This window comes from Rhagoletis zephyria, unplaced genomic scaffold, assembly GCF_001687245.7.
Source record: "Rhagoletis zephyria isolate East Lansing unplaced genomic scaffold, Rhagoletis_zephyria_1.1 Rzeph_scaffold_00736, whole genome shotgun sequence".
Lineage (NCBI taxonomy): Eukaryota > Metazoa > Arthropoda > Insecta > Diptera > Tephritidae > Rhagoletis > Rhagoletis zephyria.
Genome location: NW_016157820.1, coordinates 43,732 through 65,890, shown reverse-complemented (window position 1 = coordinate 65,890; position 22,159 = coordinate 43,732). Strand labels below are relative to the sequence as shown.

Sequence of the window (22,159 nt, the reverse complement as noted above, 5' to 3'; positions counted from 1 at the left end):
ATGAAAGAGGACAGAAANATAGTAAAGGCCTGTATGCAGCTCTCAAGAAAAGCAAAAACTCCATATAAAATTTCGTACAAGAAATGGCTAAGAAATTTTCTTAAGCAGTTCTTAAGGAATTTTTTACGCTTTCTACTACGGTTTTCTAAAGTTTTTTGTGAAAAAAGAGCACAATGCAACCCAGATTTTCAACAGAAATATATGCCCGCTCCATTATTTCTTGAGGAAAGAGTGAGGCAACAGGCTGTGGAGTATCAAAAATGTCAAAATTCCTTGGACACACACACGAAATAATGACAATTTTTTCTAGACCGTTTTCTTGAGAGCTGCATACAGGCCATAAGAACTGAATCTATCGAAAATGTCGATAGTTTGACAGCTTTACTTTATAGTAGAGATGTTGCAAATGTGGAATTTTAGACATCCGGATGCGGATGTGAATGCGGATGTCATGTGTTTTTAAGAAATATTTAGGTGGGTAAATTAGGTGATTTAGGTAAATAATAAATGGAAAGGTTAATAATTTTTAATAATCTGCCTTTTTTGAGTTTTCTGAGTTTTGCCCGAAAGAAAACCGGTTAGGGGAAAATGAAACTCATGATAAGACTGAATGTTTTTTTAGTACTTGAATTTAAAAATTGGAACATTGTACCTAATAAAAACTTTTTGAAGGGTCGTAAATCAAATCTGCGCCACTAAATAACTACTCGCTCGAGGCGACAAACTTGAAACTTGGCAAAATTGTAAATTCTTTTCGATTGACACTGCACCACTTGAGAGGACTTTCAGTTATATTTATTTATTTGTATTGCGGTGCAATAATTACTTTTTGAGAATTTCATCGGGGCTGCAAATGTCGGATGTATCCTCCTGACTTTCATCTTCACAATCTAGCATCATGGCACAATCGTTGTTTAAACACCGTTTTTTTCGAAAGAATTCTTCATTCAAATTCTTTTGGTTGTTTCGGAATTTGTCACGTCATCAGCGTTTTTCGATTTTAGTTTTTATAACCCATTTTTAATGCTTTCTTCTGTGACTGGTTAGATATACGTCTGTGCACTTGGACAATATTCCAGGAACCGAACAGTTATTTTTTCCGAGTTAAATTTGGCCTAATATTTTTTTATTCCGAAATAAACGTCCTATCCGGATAATAAAGAAACCGCTTATCCAAATTAAACAAATTTGGTATCATATGAAAGAGGACAGAAACATCTTTTAAACAGAAATAACGAATGAAGGTTACCACCTCTATTTATATTTTTTTAAAACTTAATACTAAAGAAATTCATGTAGATACATACATGACCCAATGTTTGTTCTATGGTAATTAATTAACATTTTTTATTGAAATATTTTTTAATGTGTGGCTTTCCTCTTTTCGGTTTTAAAGCTATTTAAGTCCTCTTTCATTTGATACCAAACTTGTTTAATTTGGATAAGCGTTTTGTTTGTTATCCGGAAAGTACTTTTATTTCAGAATAAAAAATATTTGGCCAAGTTTAACTCGTAAAACAAATATCTGTAATTTTCCTTCAAAATCAATGCCGATCTTTTGCGAATGCGAATGTTAAAATTAATGCGGAAGCTCCGCGGTTGCGAATGCGAATGCGAATATTCGCAACAACCCTGCTTTATAGTACTACTTAGGGATGGGTAGTTGGTGGTTGAAATTCAATTTTTTCCGAACTTCAAACATTGCCCAACAATTCGATTAATCGATTCGAAATTTGGTGGTGCAAATTCGATTTAATTCGAATTTTTTCGAATTTTCAACAATTTTTTTAATTGAAACTTCTTAATCGAGTTCGGAGATGTTTGCGTTAAATATTGAACACCAAGTCATAAAATCTGTATCATTCGTTCAATTTAAAAAATTTGGTGTCAAATTAAAGACTTGTCCTTTGGGCCTATGAAAAGGTTAGAAAATCAAATTGAAATAATCGCTTACGCAGATATTTGCGTTAAATATGTAAACCAAGTCACAAAATTTGTATCGTTCGTTCGACTTTCAAAAAGGAGGTAGGTATCAAATGAAAGGGCATGCCCTGTGGATGCGTAATATAGTTTTAGTTTTGTGCCATATGTAAGAAAATCAAAATCAAATTATTTAATAAGTTCAATAAATTACCCCAATATGGGTATCAATCGATACTTTATTTTTAATTATATTCAGGAGGGGTGCTACCTGTTTTAAAAGGCGAATTTAGTTAAAGAAGTGTTGTGCTTAAAATACTATGCAACAATTAAAATATTTTTGAGGTGCTTAAAGAGAGTGGCCACTTGTCTAAAAAGTTAAACTCAAATTACACTGTGGGACAGCCGAAACCAGCCCGGACTTTGGTAACATTTTCTGAAAGTATACCCATCCAGTAATAATAAACTCGGTGGATTTGCAAAAGATAGCTCGTATTTTGTTTCATGGCCTACTAAAGTTTTCATGTCTCAGCCTAAGTAGTTTTCAAAAAAGTCTAAGAAATAGTTAAAATAAATGTCTGAGCGAAATTAAAGGTTAAGACATATATAATAAAATTTCATGGGAAATATTTTTGTAGAACATTTGAACCCATTAACTCCCGCCTAAAAGGGTCATTTTGACCCTTACTTCAAGAAATCCCGCAAAAAGCAAATTTGGAAGGTCATTCGAGGATTGATATGTTCTAGAAAATTATTCTCCGGAAAATTTTACTAGGGGACTTCTCAGGCAAAAGATTCATGCCACCAACGTAAAAGCCTCTAAACATTTAAAATAAAAAATCAACAAAAAAACTAGTTTTTTACAAAAAATGATGAAACTCGATTTTTTCTAGAAAAATTCGATTTTATCTGAATTTTAGCAACACAATGTTCGATTTCAAAAATTCGTCATTTTGGAACTAAAATTCGATTAAAAATCGAATATCGAAGCTTCGAATATCGAATGTACCCATCCCTAGTACTACTACTATACAATAAGCGCGTTTTGCTCCATTTTAATGCACTCCCCGGTTTCACATATAGTAGTTCCTGATATAGCTGCTAGTTTTGTTTGTATGTGTCTTCCTAGTGCTTTAAGCCTAAAATCGGTATTCACAAAGTAGATGCTGAGGAGGGTAGCCTCCATTTCACAGCTGCGACAAGCTCTATATTCGGAGCCCCATTCTCTCTGCATGTTTGCCCAGTGGCCCGTAGTGGTCTATTAAGCAGGTCTAGTGTATTCGTCCTGTTATGTCCGTCCACCTTCTTATTGCCAGTCCAGCCGCGGCAAGCTCTACATATGAGAATCCAATTCTCTCTGCACGTTTACCTATGGCCCAGTGGCCTGTAGTGGTCTGTTAAGCAGGTCTAGAAGTCCTGTTATAGTCAGGCCAGGGTTCCCTAGCTCAGAATGTCCGACCACCTTCTTCTCCAAGAAAAAGCAAACCGAGAGGGCATCACAGTGCAACACCCTCGGATACTTCCAAGTAGGCTCTCGCCTTCGCCAATTCATCGGCTTTCTCATTACTTTCAATGTTCACACACAGACAATAAAGACGCTTATTGACGCAGACACTGTGCATAATTCCGTTTTACACTTCTGGACTATCTGGGATTTGGTGATCGGTTATGCTAGTGCTCACAGAGCTGCTTGGCTGTCAGAGCATATTGTTGCTTACTTATTTCTGCCGATGCCTTCTCCTACAATCATACAAGCTTCAAGCATGCCTAAGACTTCCGTTTGGAAGATGCTTGGCCCATTCCCCAGATGGAGATAAGGGAGACGCCGAGTTCCTCGGAGTATACAACTGCCCACACACTGCAGTTCATCTTTGATCCGTCGGTGTAGAGAGAGATTACTTCTCTATCAGCCACTGTGCCCCTCTTTTACTCTCTTCAGGATGGGGTTGTCACTTGCATGTTTTTGAAGGAGGTTAGATACTATATAGTCGGTCTTTTATCGTGATTGTATTTCGTTGATAATCATCCCGTGTCGGAATTGGCGTGTTCCCCATAGGTTGAGATCATTAGGGATCAAGAGTAAGATTGTTTTTAACGCTACTCTCAGGCAGGACCTAAGTGTGCCCGTTATTCCTGCCCTCACTGCTCTTTGTAAGCTACCTAGTTTATTTACATAATACTACATATTTGCTTAATACCGGCCATCAGACTAGTGCGCCGTAGTTTAATATAGGTCTTATGATGGCGGCTTTGTTTATTTCTACTTGAGAGATATCATCGCCGCCGGGAATGCGCAATTTTGTATTCTATCATTCTTGATCAAAAAATTTGCAAGATTGTAGCAATATTTGGATGCATCCTTATCTTCCTTTTACCCACCTTGTTTTCAAAATGTTTGACTTGTTGCAAATTTCGCGGATAACCGTCGATGAGTATGCCCTTGCGATCCAACATTTGTCGAATATTCGCTTCGAGAATGTTGCTAATCGCCTTCTCCGGCACCATTTCACCAGCCGATAGCGCTTCTTTGACAGTATAGTTCTCTGTGTTGGCACGTGGGGCCGAATCGGTTATGGTGCGCAATAATCGTCCCATGCTATCAAAAAGTATAAACATGTAAAACTGTATTTCCTAAGCACTCAACATCGCTTGGCCTCACCTTATGTGTCCCCAACCAGGATTCAAGCTTACAGCCTTCATACAAAGTGTTGCCTTATTGCTACCTGGTCCACCGATAATCCAAATAACTGATGGTATATTGTCCATCTTGAGGTCCATGCTTGTTGCAGCGTTATTGGTGGCCACCGGTTCGGTCTGTATGGTGATGACTTCGGCATCTTTCATTCCTGCAGTCGCGGCAGCAGCAATGGCACTCGATACAATGTGTGCGCCCACAGCATTCGCTACGCTCGGATCGCCCCCATTGTTATTATAGAAGTTTCTATTGTTGTCGTGGTTGGTGTTGGCAGCAGAAAAGACAGTTTTGTTTGCGTTGGCATTCGAAATGTCTGTAATATTCGCGGCTTGACTAGGTGCGGTGTCTACGCTAACAATACTGCCGGGTATATCATTTATCCCTCTGCCCATACCTGTAACTCCATTTAGCATGGCCTCTTCATTTTCAAGCGTGCTCAATATGTCGAGTACAGCAGTGCGAAAGTCCTTGTATACTTCGGCAGGTGCACGCTCACCATTCACCTGGAAGAAGTGGAACAATATAACCTCGAAATGTCAGTAATGATTACACGTAACGGCTCGAAAATCGCAAGCCGAAGTACTTTGTTTCGCAAACTATGTGTTTTAATATGTTTGCTAGAATTTATTGCAGTATTCGGCTTATCAATTTCCATTCGGTACACATATCTGCCAGTCAATACTTACAGCTATTAGCATATCACTTTGATCGAAGTAATCTGCAACAGGCATCACATTTTTAAAGAAATTTTCTAATTCCATTTTGGCTAAGGAGAGTACGACATGACCTAATTTCGCGCCATAATCAATTTGCTTTTGCAGAACCGACTGGCGCCAGGATATCAAAATTACTCCATTTACGACTTGAATCTGCAAAAAATTTAATGTTGGTACTAATTATGTTTGACCGGTATGTATGCATGTATGCAAATGTGTGTGTAGCCAATTGTAAAGATTACGAAAATATACTACGTAAAGCATTGAAATTCGCAGTTGCGAAGGTAACGTAGAGTTGAAGCCCTGGTATGATAAGCATTTACATTTTTATTAGTCGTCTATCTTCAATTGGGAAATCTTTTACCTACGCTTTACTTTGCATAAGAGGCTTATCTCGAGCTAAGCTTTGGAGACTGATAACTCTGGGGATATATTTTTTTGCAATTTAATAATGAAGTGATAAAATATTTAGAATCGATTTAAAACTGCCAAACTTATTCTGAATAAAGTCGAAAGTCTTTCGCTCTGGCTTAACGAACTCGCAACTGTTTCCTAAAGAGGAAAAGGTAAAAAAAATTTTGAACGCATTGAGTGATAGTGAAGTGAAATTAAAATAACGAAGAGAAAGTAGAATAAAGGCCTTAAAAGACAAGCAGCAAAAGTGTTCAATTCTATTTTAAATACCGAAATTGAAGATGCTACCCAAAAAGTGAAAAAATATAAGGAAGATGAGGGCTTTGCCATACGATTACAGATTATTACAGCCATTAATCCGGGAAACCAAGTGCTAATTTTTACGCAATTGGAGCATCAAATTCCGTCATCGACCCTGTAGGGAAACCGCGGACTAGTGAATCAAATTTCTAGTTCCGTACTAGGTCTTTATAGCCAAAAAGGAACTAGTCCGATACGAACTAGATCCCCACCAGACCAAAATCGGCGAAAAGTGGTGCTTTTAAAATACTAATTTTTTCAGTTTTTTTCACTAGAAATCGATATCTAAAGTGACGAATTTAGAAATGGTTCGGAACTATAGAAAAAGGGATGCAGAACGAACTAGATCTTATTTGTCGAATTTAGAACAAGTTTGGAACTTTCGAATAAGGAATGCAGCGGGTGGTTTGTTTACTTTACATAGATATGTGTTCGGCGGCTTTTTCGTTCAAATACGCTTCTATTCGGTGCTTCGAAGATGCTTTTTCATAGCTTGGTAATACAAAACTAAAATTTGTGTTAACATTGCAACATCTTGGGACAGTCTGGAATCTAAGAAATAACAGCGAGCACCTCTGCAAACTCAGCTACAGCTAAAGGTATGTAAACGTACATTTCTTACAATCATTCAAACAAATTTAATTTCAAATTGAAAACATATTTCATCCAAAACAATTTAAAATCGCACACACGGAAGAACCAAAAAGATTGAAAAATCATGATACTTTTTTCTTTCGTCTGTCGATTTTAGAACTGGTTCGGAACTATAGAATTTAGGACTAGTTCGGAACTATCGAAAAAGGGATGCAGCGGGGGGCAATTGACACTTCCTAGGACATCGCCATGTTAAATTCGCCAGTTGCTTGCATGCAAAAGAGATTTATCGCGAACCAGTACTGGGTCTAAATGTACTAGAAGCGCACCAGTTCAGAACTAGGGATTTTCCCTACAGGGAATGGACTCCACTGGTGAAACTACCGAACAGCTGGCATATGAATGAACTTATGTTGTTAATAAAAGAGATACAGCGAAAAGTTTTCAGCACTCTAAAAATTTTAATTTAGTTGGCTATAAAATCGTATATATCTATAAAATCTTTCCATCTTTATTTGTTTAAATAATCAAAGGTCATTGGAAATGCTAGTTAATCAAAATAAAGAATAAATTTGGCAACTTAATCAGTTTTTCACTCAGTATATCCAGTAAATAGACAGAGCTACGGCAACGGTTTTTCGGCAATTATAGTTGTGTTTTCGTATTCGCCAGCAAAAAATATCCAGTAACTTGCCAGTAACCAAATTTCGGAGAGTAAGCCAATATTTACTCCCAATGAGTGAAATATGCAAGTAAGTACGAAAACGCAAAACCAGCAAGAAGTTGCTAGTTTTATGAACAGCTGATTAATTTGTTAATTTCCGATGCAATTTGCTTCGAAAACTAATTTTTTCCATCTTATTATATATTTAAATAGGTTTATTTTGTCAATTGCAGCTCTAAAAGCAACACAAACAATTATTTTCTTAATGTGATTTACAATAAGCATCATGCCATCAGCTGTTTTTCTTACTAGCAAATAGTTGCTAGTAAAAATTTATCCAGTAAAAATCCAGTAAAACTTGCAAGTTCAGCTGTCATTTTTGCTCTCTCAATTTCCCCTCTTTTGCTAGTTTCTTGCAAGTTTTTGCGTACGAAAACGACATCCAGTAAAAAACCAGTAAAATTAGTACTGGATTTACTGGATAGTGCGTACGCGAACAGGGCTATTATTGCAGTGCGCTTGAACATCTCATGTTTAACTGAAAAATAAATGTATTAAGCACTTATTTTATTAATACCAATTTTTTTTATTTACTATGTCGAATTGGTTGCACAAATATTTGTAAATTAGTATTTAAGTTAATTGTGAAATATATTAAATGCACAAATTAAGTTATATGAGCGATTTATTTACATGGAATTGGCGATAAGGCTGATAGATATACTTTAAATAAATTGTAAATCTGCGAACATATCTCTTCAGCATATGAATATACTTCTTAACTTTTTTCCCGAAAATTTGCACACAGGTTCAAAATTATGCGAGTAACATTCAAATATCGTCGCTTGGAAGAAAAATTGTCGTAAGTGCCATTTTTGTTAACAGTTTTTGGATATCTCCTTTAGTTTCCGAGTTATTGGCTAACATTTTTTTGGTAGATTGGTACAAATTAAGTTAAGAACGCAGTCGTACTAAACTAATTAAGATCCTTCAAATAGCGTCATCTGTTTTTGAAAATCTTCTTTAATTTCCGAGATATTCAGCCCTATCACGAGTTTTATTTTCCCGAATCGGGTCACTTTTCGAATCCGTGTATTCACTACAGGCGGTTCATGGTTAACTCACGATAAGGCTGATTGAGTAAAAAGTATTGTTAATTTAGTGAAAGATTGTATCCCTTTTTGGCGTATATCAGTCACAGTGCAGTCACAGTCAAAATTGGTGACAAATGTCGCATAATAAAAAATGCTATTAAAGAAAATCCTCCAAACCTCATAAATGGTTAACACTGAACTAAAACAAAGATAATTTAAGAAATTCGTGAACTAGAAGCATTCTCAGACAAAATCTGTAGTCGTGGTTTTGATAAATTGCATTTAACCCTAGAACACACACCCGGGTACAAATCTATCCACTTTCAACTTTGAAGTGTTGTAACTTTTGAACCGCTATACCTCTATACCGGATCTAGGAAGATTATTTAGTTTTGATTTCAAATTCAAAATTTGAACCAGATCGGACCATTGGTTCAGGAGCTACAGCCTTCCAAACACATTATATACGTAAACACACACCCGGGATACGTTTGTACCCCAATAGTAAAAATCCTCATAATAATAAAAAAAAAACATTTTTTATATTATTTTTTTATTTGAAAAATTAAAAATATTCATTTCACACATTATATTATTGACTTTTATTATAAAAATTATAAAAATGCATCTTATATCTAAGGAAAATCATGGCAAATAGAGCAATTTGTTGATGTGACCGAATGTTCAAGACACATTGGCTTCTTACATTTGTCGCACAGCTTTCTGGTTTTTCTACGGCGTTTTTCCTCTTGTGCGTAACATAAATAGCAAGATCCGGACACAGGTTTTGGCGTGCGCGCTGCGGCAGATGTTGATGCTGCTGTTGACACCATTGATTCCACCGGTCGGTTGAAATATGCTTCAATAGCAATTTTAGTCGAAAAATTTCGCGTCACTTGACGATTTATGGCTCTGGCTTCAATAATGGGCATACACAATGCTTCAGCCAAGCTGCGCAGGATCTGCTTACGCTTGTTGTTTGTTCTCCAAGGCAACATAGGGTTATTCAAATCGTAGACAATGTAGGCTGCAAGAGCTGTAATGTCCAACATGTTGAAGAACATCGCTAGTGGCCATCGTTTTGTTTGTCTTTGTGTTGGATATTCCGCAAACATTTGGTCCATTCGATCAACACCACCTTTGGTACGATTATAATATTCAATTATTTCAGGTTTCCCACTGTCAGCTATTTCAGCATCATTATGCATGGTCGAAAGCAAAATTACTGCTTTATTTTTTTTGGGAACATAAGAGCACATTGTCACATTATTTTTGAAGCCAAATGTCGTTGAACCAATTGTCCTGTTTTTGTTCTGCTTCATTTCTTGAGGAATATATGATTTGTTTTTGCGCAAAGTTCCAACGATCGTGAGTTTCCAGGTGAGAAGCAGTTCTGCAACTGGCAAGGTCGTAAACAAATTGTCCATTGTAATGTTTCGGCCACTTCCTTGGTATTTGGCAGACAAATCCTTCACCACTCGTTCGCCTTGGTTCGTTTCCCTACCAGTTTCTGCTTGGCCAGTATATATTTGTCCATGCAGTGGATATGCATTTGTGGCATCGCAAATCCACCAAACCTTGATACCATATTTAGCAGGTTTTGACGGTATGTACTGCGTAAACCGTGTGCGTCCACGGTAAGGAAATAATTGTTCATCAATCGTCAAGCATGAGCTGGGCTTGTAATGTGCAGCAAGATTATTGTTCATCATCGTCCACAACTCACTGATCGGTGCTGCTTTATCAGTTAGTAAGCGTGTTGCACGAGTGTTTTTATCGTCAAATCTTAGGAACCGCAATATCGAACAGAAACGGTTGACTCCCATTGTGGCGCGATATAAAGGATAGTTTTTGACGCTCCATAAATCTCGAACATGTTCTCCATTGCTATGGTTCGCACCAGTCATAATAAGTATGCCAAAAAATGCATACAGCTCTGTTATTGACACAGGCGTCCATGACTTAGGAGTTGTGTTTGGATGCGCATTGTTGTAAGCATTATAAGTTTCTTTTGCTAACTTATTTGTGTGGCGCATAATTATATCAGCCATTTCAACGTTCATGAAACATTTGAATGTTTGCTCTATTGACAACATTTCAGTGCATCTAGCTGGTCCAGAACGTTCTCTTATAATATTTTGTCTGAGTACCTGACGACTTACATTTGGTTCTTTCATCCACTCAGTACCATCACGTGCAACAAATTTTTCGGCACTAGCAGGTAATTCATTATTTTCTTCTACTTCTTCTTCTTCATCGTCTTCTTCATCATCCTCATAGTCCGCATAATCAGGTAATACTTCTGCGGCACTTTGCGAAACTTCAGCATCGTCATCAGCAATTTCAATGTCATTGATTTGAATTTCTTCTTCATCTTCTGAGTCAAAGTCATAGGGAGCGTCATCGTCACAAATTTCATCAAATAAAGATTGTATATATGATTCTCGCTGTTCCTCAGTTAGCCTGCATAATAAAAAAAATTAGTATATGTTTACATTGTTGCTTATTTTACATTTTTTACCTTCTATATGCTGCACTTGATAAATATTCGTTTCTTCTTGAAGTCATTTCGTATCCAGTTATTTATAGTTTCAGTTATATTTATTTTCACTTATATTTTCACTTCTTACACTTTTGAGCACCAAAACAATAATGAAAATATCAACAGGCAGCATTTATAACAACACCTCGTGTGAAAACAACCCTTGCAGCTGCATATAAAATACAAAAACCAGTTATACCAGTGTATTTGCTACCTACGTACCCATACCTTGCGCGACCTTTTTGCACATATCTTTTGAACCAGGTAGAATATTTCAATGAAATAAAAACCAAAATGTGTATTCGTTGTTACTCTACAAGTATATTATTATAAATTATATTATTTTGTTTTGCATTTATCAGGACAACAACAAAAACAAAAATCCACTGTTGCATGTCCTGACTTTATTTGCCCATATCGCTGGAACCAGTAGGAATATTCGAATGAAACAAAAGACAAAATACTTGTTATATATTAAAATATACATTTCAAAAAAAATCATAGAAATCGGTTGAATAAGCATTAAAAAAAACCGCAAAATAAGGTCCCGGGTACAAACGTATCCCGGGTGTGTGTTTACGTGGTATTTTCTGGGTGTGTGTTCTAGGGTTAAAACTCATGTCGTGATTTCCTAAAACCTGCCGAAAGTAACATGCGACAATCTTTTATCCAGGCGACGATATAACATTTAGTTAAAATGTGCATCTAAATAAATTGTAGTATATATCAGACGAGTAACAAATACATATTATTAACGTATTAATTCTGTATACATATGTATTTAATAATGGCTCTGTGACAAAATATTCAAGATATGCTTTCGTAGTTTTTTATTTACTTCATTTCATACATAAATATTGTTCTGAAAAATATTGTTTTTTTTTACTAAATGAGAAGAATAAATATTTAATAAAGAACTATTTCAGTTAAACCTGGCCAACTTTTAGTTGCTCGGAGCTAGTTTTGGAACGCTTCCTAAAATATTTTCATAGACGGCAAATGCAACCCTGGGTGCAGCATTAATGAGCTGAAAAACCCAAACAAATAGTTAGTGTTAAATATTTCTGAAGATTATCTATAGCTGCTTTTACATCATCATAATATAAATATATATATATATATATATATTAGGCAGCCATTTTTGAGCAAATTTTTTTTTCAACTAAAAAACAGGCTTAAACTTTGGTGAAAAAAAGAGCCTCTAAAAATTTGAGCTCTTAATATTAGCATTAAGTGGTGCCTGTTCCTAACTTTCCATTTCACATATAAATAACAAAAATGTTTCGTTTTTCTTATTTTTGTAGCTTGACATATAAGCATTGTAAAAATGAACTGAAAAATTATTTTGGTAGGAAATTGAACGCTCTACAAGAAAGTTCAAATTAATTTTTTTTACAGAGTGAGCCGTTCTGAAGATATTCAAACTTAAAGTTGCAAATGTATGAAATTATGATTTTTATTTTATCAAACTAATACTGATGACTTTTTTTAAGTCTTATTTATGTATTGTTTATGTATTCTAGTTGTTGAAAAGTTTTTTTGTAATCTATAAAATAATAATTTTACTGAACCTAGTTCATAATTACTTTTGTTTAAGAGTTAATCAAATAATAAAATAATATCTAAGACGTATTTTTTTTATTTTAGCTTTATAAAAATATAAGAGCACAAAAACCAGTTTTCTGATTAAAAATAATTTTTAAGACATAAAAAAGTCATCAGTATCAGTTTGATAAAATAAAAATCATAATTTCATACATTTGCAACTTTAAGTTTGAATATCTTCAGAACGGCTCACTCTGTAAAAAAAATTAATTTGAACTTTCTTGTAGAGCGTTCAATTTCCTACCAAAATAATTTTTCAGTTCATTTTTACAATGCTTATATGTCAAGCTACAAAAATAAGAAAAACGAAACATTTTTTTCCCATGTTATTTATATGTGAAATGGAAAGTTAGGAACAGGCACCACTTAATGCTAATATTAAGAGCTCAAATTTTTAGAGGCTCTTTTTTTCACCTTTTTGAAAGTTTTTAGCCTGTTTTTTAGTTGAAAAAAAAAGTTGCTCAAAAATGACACAGCCTAATATATATATATATATATATATACATATTCGATTAGGCTGTGCTCGAGGCACGTATGACTCAAAACCATCAGGTTTTTCTTCATTTACTGGAGGACTTGGCAATTTGCTCGGATTATTAAGAACCTCATTTAAAGTGGGTGGAGGGCTTTACCATCGCCTGAGGCATTAGCTCCAGCGCCACCACTAGCACTCAATTTACCACTTTCGTCGGCTGGTAATTGTGCATACAAGCTGCCTACCATTTGGCATATTTGCGGTTTATCGACTCTTCCGAAAGTTCACCAAATGTTTGGAGCACATCGTTAATAACGCCACACGAGTATAAAGAATTTACTACATTTTTATTAAGCAGAATTTAATTCAATTATACTTTTATAATGCAATAATAATAATGCTTCAACAAGGCAGACTTACGTTCCGATCTGGCTTATCGGCATAATTTTCCAAATGTGCCTGCGCTGCTACTACCACAGTAATAGCTTCATTGTTCAACTGTGTCTTCTTTTAGAGCTGCAAAACTATCGATGGCACTATCTATAGTATCGATGGTTTTTGGCTATCGAAAACATCGATGGTTTTGTAAGCACTATCGATAGTTTTTCCTCATACATAATTATTCAGTAAGAGTAAAATCTGGCGGTACCTGCCTCATCTTTTGAGTCGGAAGGGAAATTTAGCAAAGCAGGGCAAATAATTTGAGAGCGCAGATCAGTGTTGCCGTTTTAGCCCTTTGGTGGCTAGATTTAGCTTCCAAATACTTTTTTTGGCCACATAAATTTAAAATTGCCCCTAGCCCTTTTTTTAGCCCCTTGGAGAATTTATTCATACTGGGCATGGAAAAGTTGTATATGCTTAATTTGATCTATTTTTTTTGCACATATGTAAGAGATGAATTTTTAAACTAGACTGACATATATGTATTGTATGTTCCTTACGTTTTTATACATACATACTGTATAAGTGTTAGGGCTGTTTTTTAACTTATCTATTAACGATTTAACTATAGTTTAAAATAGATAAGTTTACCCCCCTTACGGCCAGTTTTTCAGTGCCAGTTTAAACTCAGATTAAGTAAACTGGATTTAAATTGAACAGCTGGCTGACACTTGATTGGCTGATCTTAGTTTAAACCAACCAGATCGGGCGTTTAAACTTAGTTTGAACTACGGCCGTGCACTGAAAAACTGGCCCCTAATATGCTTCATTAGTTAAATGGCCCATGAAGTCGATTGACCTTGTATGTTCTTGTGGTGCGATTGTACCAGCTGCTGGTGCGACTTCAAAAACTATTTGAAAATTTTATGATTGTACCAGCGTGCTGGTGTCGTGAGTGGTGAAATTAGCTAAATTTTCTAATTAAAAAATAATTTGGCGCAAATTTCAAAGCCGTGTTTGTGGAATATTAAGTTCACGATATTGCAGTTGTGAATTAAAAAAAAAAAACAATGTTTAACAAAATGGTAGAAAAATTATGAAATTTCGGCTCAAATCATTTCGATCTTTCCTCGACCTAATTTTTAAATAAATAAATATTGTACCAGCATGCTGGTAAGTTATATGCTTCGAGCTTGATGGTACAATCACTTGATCGATCCAGCAAGCTGGTGTCGTATATTTCCCTTTTTATACGAAAAGGTTTTTGCTTGGATAAAATATTAGCTTTTTTCCAGGGTTCATTGTTTTTCTATACCATTACTTATTGAAAATGTTTGCGTGTATACTTATATACGATTATGTAAGTAAACAATTTTAGCTACCATTTTTATCCACAACGACTTTTTTTAGCTCTTTTTTAGCACTTTTTTTAAAGGAATTTGGCTACCATTAAAAATGCTTCGCGGCAACACTGGCGCAGACGCTGCTTGAAGCCAAAAATCATTGATAAACTTTTGTCCCATAACAAAAATATGGACATATTTTAGCAATTCTGATCTGACTATCGATAGTACTATCGATACTGTCGAAATCTTCGATAGTATCGATACTATCGATGGTTGGGACCAGAGACCAGTTGCGGTGTATCGCATTTTCGAATACACCGCAGCGACATTTATTTACTGTACCACTCAAACTCAATAATACTTAGTAATGAACGCCACCGCAATCACCGCAAGCTCAAATAATGACGTGTTTGAGTGTTTTGTGCTCGATCAAAGCGTCGTTACTGCATATTATGGCACCGCATTTTCATGTCGGCTTCGGCTATGCGGTGGTATGAGCGGTCGTTTAAACAACGCAAACATCGCATTACTTGCGGATATGCTTGTTTGAATGCGGTGCACCGCATTATACGAGTGTAAGTGAAATAAAAATGAATTGAATTAAAAGAAAATACATATTACATTTTTTGTGTATTTAAATTTGACTAATTGTTCATATTTATTAATTTTTTTGTAACATGCATACATACAAACTCTGTAGGCAACTGTAGCGATAAAATGCTCTTATAATCAGTGTTGCCGTTTTAGCCCTTTGGTGGCTAGATTTAGCTACCACATACTTTTTTTGGCCACATAAATTTAAAATTGCCCCTAGCCCTTTTTTTAACCCTTTGGAGAATTTATTCATACGTGGTATGAAAAAGTTCTATATTTGCTTAATTTAAACTAAGAAAGACTGATATAACATATATGTAAAATTATGTTCCTTACGTTTTTATACATATGTACGTACTGTAAAAGTGTTAGGGCTATTAACTTATCTATTAACGATTTAACTATAGTTTGAAATAGATAAGTTTACGGCCCTATGCTTAATTTTTTAAATGGTCCATCAAGTCGATTGATCGTGTATGTTCTTGTGGTGTGATTGTACCAGCTGCTGGTGCGACTACAAAAACTATTTGAAAATTGTATGATTGTACCAGCATGTTGGTGTCGTCAGTGGTGAAATCAGCTCAATTTTCTAAGTAAAAAGTATTTTGGCGGAAATTTCGTGCACTATATGAGTCAAAGCCGTGTTTGTGGAAGATTAAGTTCACGATATTGCAGTTGTGAATTAACAAAAAAAAACAATGTTTAACAAAATGGTAAAAAAATTATGAAATTTCGGCTCTAATCATTTGGATCCTTCCTCGACCTCATTGGTAAAGAAATAAATATTGTACCAGTATGCTGGCATGTTATATGCTTCGAGCCTGATGGTAGAATTACTTGATGGAGCCAGCAAGCTGGTATCGTATATTTCCCCTTTTATACAAAAAGGTTTTTGGTTGGATAAAATATTCGCTTTTTTTCAGAGTTCATTGTTTTTCTGTACCATTTCCTATTGAAAATGTTTGCGCATATACTTATATATGAACATGTAAGTAAAAAAATTTAGCTACCATTTTTAGCCACAACGACTTTTTTTAGCTCTTTTTTAGCCCTTTTTTTTAAGGAATCTGGCTACCACTAAAAATGATTCGCGGCAACACTGCTTATAATGCGGTGCACCGTATTCAGCCAAGCATATCCGGAAATAATGCGATGTTTAAACGACCGCTCATACCACCGCATAGCCGAAGTCGACATGAAAATGCGGTGCCACAATATGCAGTAACGACGCTTTGGTCATACAAGTCATCGCAAACACGAACGCGACAAAAAATGCGATGCACACAAATATCGCATTGCTTGCGGTGGCGGTTATACTTACACCGCATTGTTTTCGAGTATACTTGATGTCTCGAGAAAGGCACCGCATGCTGATCACTGGTTAGGACTACTATCATTTCTAAGTAAAACTATTATTCAGCGGCAATGCTCATAGCGCTCCAATCAGCAATATTAATTTGTATCAAATATAGCATTAAGTGGTGGTTCATAAAAAATGTATTAGAATCAGAATGAATAGATTATATTGCATTTTTTTCAGAAATTGATGCACGATATGAATTTGTTTTTCAAATATTTCTCAAGTTGCTTTCATTAGTGCTGAAAAGCAACCATACGTGTAAGAAATTGTGTGCTACCTAAAATTTCACCTCTGGAAACTTTATACCCATACCCATCACCACAGTTTTTTTTCTGGATATACTGAGGTTTGTCTATTAATGAGGGCATTTCCACTAATCGTTTATTTTCAATAGATAACAAAGTAAGATAAGCAACAATTGACAGAAGACCTGAAAAATTTTATTTTTGCCACCTTAAAGTCTATCTTTATAAAGGACTCTCTAGAATGCTAATTTTCTTGGAAAAATCTGTTAAAGATTTTAATTTTATTTAACTAATTAGGGCCAAATTCACAGTGCGTAGTTAACCACTGGCAAAAGTTCAACTATTGATTTTGATAGACACAACGCTCAGTTAACAAACGTTTAAACCAGCATGCCTCCATAGTTAAACTCTTGTGAAATAGAATTTTTTTTTGTGGAACGAATTTCAAATTTGAATAGAAAAGTATTGATATTTAGAATTTGTATATTTTCAGGCGATATGAATTTTCATAGTTTGACTCTGAATATAAATTCAAAGTTAAACTCTTGTTGGTGGTTAAGTTAACAATCGTTTAACTAAGCACTGTGAATCCGGCCCTTAAAGGTATGTAATTATTCTAAAGGTAGAACTCTCAAATAAAAAATTATTTTCTTTATACATGTAGATTCTTTCATTGAGAAAAATGCACTATTCTAAAATTGATGAAACAATAAAAAAATGTTTAATGACGCTAGGGACAGAAAAGCTAAACAATCAAAATGAGCGAACACAAAGGGAATGAATTTTTATATACTTAATTTTATTATATGTAAATGCATATGATAGCAAATAAAAATTTACCTGTATGAATTTAGAAAAAAACTAAATTGTATACTGACACTATACGTAAATATGTATACATATTCGAAAAGATTTCGCTCAGAAAATTTCTAAACGATTTCGCAAAGATTAAAGCGAAAATATTTCGTACCGATAAATTCGGTTCGATATAGTCAAAACCATACCTTACGAAATCGTTAAGGTATTTCTTTTCGAAGTCGTGTCAACCCTCTCATAAGAAATTCTTAACGATTTCGTAAAGAACCTGTGGAATTCACTGCGAATATGCAGTCGCACGTAAACATATATGTATGTATATAAAGATTTATACCCCTCTATTCTAACAGAGTCTTAAAACTTAGCTCATCACTGTTGTGATTTCTAGTGCGCCGAGAAATGTGTCACAAAAACTTCGATTTTGAGTGCTAGAAAAATACACAAAAATTTAAAAATTTGTTTTGTAGCGGCATATTTTTTGCAGCGGCAAGCTTTGAGGCGCAGTAGAAATCACAGCAGTAATGAGCTAAAGTTTGTGACTTTGTTAGAATACGGCTGATAAAGATAGAGACGATGACAGTTGCGGAGCGATAATGTTGAGTTGGCATATTAGATGAGTGGGCTAGTAGCTACGTACATATATATGTAATAAATGCGTGTCTGCTTAGGTAAAGGTTAGTTTATATGTACAAGTTTAAGGAGGTCTTCAAAATGCAAAGATGTAGTTGAATGGTTATTTTAAGCAATGATCGCAAGCTAATCGCACACATTTTCTCACCTTTTCCGAATATTCGACGACGTCGCGCATTGAGCGTGGAAATCCCGAAATTAGGTACGCTTTGGCAGCTGGAGCCATTTTCATTTCCAGCATGAGCACCTCTGTGACGGTTTTTGAGGATAGTTGCGAAAAGTCCTGCATATCTTTGGTGGAGAACAAATCGTTTGACGGTTAAGTAAAAATAAAACATTTACGCACGTACTGCTTACTTACCGTTTCCCATTGCATACTGTTGCAACAAATCCATCATATTTATGTGTGTCACACCGCGGCGCTCCTGCATAAATGTGTCACAGTGCGTCACTTTGCCACTACCTGGGCCGCCTAAAACAAATATCACTGGCACTTTGGGTGGATCGAATTTTATTTTTCCAGCATTTTGCATGTCTATGGCGACCATGTTTCCCGTACCGACCCGTCCATTGGCACTGTTTTGGTTTCGTATATGATTCCAATCGCTGCCGGGTTCGCCGGTATCCTGTGCCGCGCTGGCATCTAAAACGAAACATACAAAATTGCATAAATGCAAGTGGAAAAAGTTATATTTAAAAAATCTTTAATCTAAACAATAGAATAATACAACTTTGGAAAAAATTCACTTAGTTTTATTAAACTTTTTTTTTAGTTTTATTACTGTTGAACGCTGAGCACATCTTGTGTATATATAAGTTATCTTTTCTAATTTTATGTAAATAAAGTACCATTTATGAAACTTTAAAAAGTGGATTTTCTTTATTGCATACTATGTATGCATATATGTATGGGGAAATCTTTTGAGATGCGGATTTTTCAATAAAAAATATACATATGTATGTATACTAGCACACCCGGCGAACTTCATCCCGCCCAAAATTAGATTTTTAGTTTAAACGTTTTGGTCCAACATTTTCTCCAACAGTCCACGTTTACGATTTCTATTGGCACATTCATCGGCTAAGATTATTGTTTGGTGGTCGTTTGCCGCCTTAAATAACCTAACGAAAGTATTATGTCCATTAAGAAGTTTTCTGGCGGCAACAATGATACGGATCTATAGTGAATCTGCCCTAAAAACTTTATCTTATAGTCGGTGGCAATTTCAAAATGGGTGCGTATCATTGTTCAACAGGAATCCTATATATATATGTAGATACACAAACTTATTTCAGATGGAATACCTTAAAAGCCAGTTTAATGAAAACAATTTAAGTGAAAAATAATTTTTTTCTGTCAGGTTCCATATTAAATTCAAGTAAAAAAATAAATTTTCATTAAATTGCTTTCATGAAACTGGCTTTTAAGTTATTTCGACATGTGGTGATTTAGGATTTAACACTGCACAACTCCACCCTCCGAACGAAGCTTTAATGCATAGTAATGTTGGCTAATCTCATCCATTGGGCCAATTGTAAAACACGAGAGTTCGATATACTCAATGGTGCAACAGGTCGATTTAATCTGACCTTCACGGCACCTTTTCTCACTTGGCTATTTTTTAGTAATAACTCGACCTCAGCACCACCTGGCAGCTCTTTTTTTGCAATTGGACTGCCTTTTCCGTTTCCAACACATGTTTTGAATATTTGCCAAATCGGATCATAAAAAAAATTTTTAGTAATAACTCAACTCCAGCGCCAAATGGCGGGTTAAATTGTGAAACTAAACTATGCAAACAAACACACAAAACTTTGTTAAAATCCCTCCAGCCGTTTAGGATTTCACTCACAAACATGCCTCCAGAAGAATTATATACACACTAGATCGCCCTCACCCGCTTCGCTGAGTGTATGAAATTTCTACGTGATACCTTGAGTAGAATTTATTTCAAGTAAACTCAATTAAAAAACAGGAGGTTTAAAATTTGTTTAACCATCTTCACAATATTTTCAAACTAAAGCTTTCCTAAACTTCTCACTTGTCATATTCTTTCAAGTAACTTATCCCCTGAACTCAATTTGAGATTTTAAACAGGTGGAAACCTCTTAAATGTAGTTTTGAAATTAAGCCCTTTCAAGACCATTTCAATTGGCACCCATATTTTAATAATTCATTTAAATTATTGAATAGTTTGAATTTAAATTTTTAAACAGGTGGCAACCTTTTTAAACCTCTTTCCTCTGACACTCATATTGTGATTAACATTCAAAACCATTTAGATTCATACCAATCTTCTACAACAATATATATTTTGAAAGCCGTTCTTTATGTGTTCGCAAAGCTCGAGAACGGCCAAACCGATTTTTTTGAAATTTCGGACACCTGCTTCAGACGTCCCAAGAATGCTAGGCTAAACATTTTTAATATATTAAGGGGCGTGGCACTTCCCATACAAACCGATTTTTTCATACTGCATATCTCTGGAAGTGTTCATGGTGGAATACTGGAACTTGGTACGGCAATATATGAAATCAATCTTATAATCATGGAGAAAAATGGGCTATTTGAAAAGGGGACATGGCGCCGCAAAAAAGTTTATATATAATTCTTCTGTCTGTGTGTTGGTGAGTGAAATCCTTCTAAATGCTCGGACCGATTTTAACGAAGTTTATTGTGTACTTTTGAGTGGCTCTCTGGAGAGTGTAGTTTCAAAATTTCATCCGCCAGTTGGCGCTGGAGTGATGTTATTACTAAAAATCTCATTTATGATCCACTTTGGCTAATATTCAAAATGTTTATTGGTAACGGTAAAGGCAATACTATTGCCAAAAAGGGCTGCCAGATGGCGCTGGAGTCATTACGAATAATCGCCAAGTTAGAAAAGGTGCCTTGAATGTCAGATTAAAACGACCTGTTGCGCCATTGAGTATATCGAACTCTTATGTGTTACGATTGGCCCAATGGACGTGATTTGCCAGTGAAAGACTTAAAAATTATTCAAAACTTTCAAACTAAAGGTTTTTTTAACAATATTTCGTTAGACAACCATATTTTAATTCTTCAGATAGGTTGCGTACAAGCAATTTAAATTTGACTTTTCAAACAGGTGGCAACCCTTTTCAAAATATATTTAGCCCTCATCCATGAGTGGATAATGATTTTATATATCTCCGTACCAAGTTCCAGTAATCTACCAAAAATATTTCCTGAGAAATGCGGTATGAAAAATTCCGTTTGTATGGGAGGTGCCACGCCCCCTTGTCTAATCGAGATTAAATTTATCCTATATTTTAAGTTGGGCTAAATGACAGCAGTATACAAAATTTCATGATGATCGGTTGAGTTGTTAAGGCGTGAAAGCGAAGCAAACAAACAAACTCACTTTCGGATTTATAATATTATATATAATATATATATATATATAGTAAGAATTCAAAAATAAGTAAAAGTCAGTATGTTTGTACTTCGCCATGCCTTTTTTTCAAAAAGTCCATTTTTCTCCATGAGTATGGGATTGATTTCATATATCTCCATATGCAGTTCCAGTACTGTACACTTCCAGAGATATGCAGTATGAAATCCGGCTTTTCGAACAGCTCCATATTTATACCTTTCATGAGCATGAAATGGTATTATAACTTTGGTCCGATGTTTGTAAGTACCAGAACAAAAAGAGATAGACCCATGAAAATGTATACTTATATGATCAGAACGTCGAGCTGAGTTGATTTAGCCATGTCCGTCTGTCCGTCTGTCCGTCTGTC

At 35.3% G+C, this 22,159-nt stretch overlaps 1 protein-coding gene across 1 annotated transcript in view; it reads right to left on the bottom strand.

Annotated features, from left to right (window-relative positions):
* LOC108361331 (adenylate kinase isoenzyme 5) overlaps positions 1–19,013 on the bottom strand; it is a 29,200-nt gene extending 10,187 nt beyond the window's left edge. The window contains exons 1-5 of the mRNA XM_017613926.1: positions 18,753–19,013; positions 18,540–18,682; positions 5,302–5,484; positions 4,580–5,118; positions 4,300–4,516 (exon numbers count right to left, since the gene is read on the bottom strand). Of these exons, the coding sequence (XP_017469415.1) occupies positions 4,300–4,516; positions 4,580–5,118; positions 5,302–5,484; positions 18,540–18,682; positions 18,753–18,939 (1,269 nt within the window). The 5' untranslated portion in view covers positions 18,940–19,013. The remainder of the gene's footprint in view (positions 1–4,299; positions 4,517–4,579; positions 5,119–5,301; positions 5,485–18,539; positions 18,683–18,752) is intronic.
* Between the last annotated feature and the right edge of the window lie 3,146 nt (positions 19,014–22,159).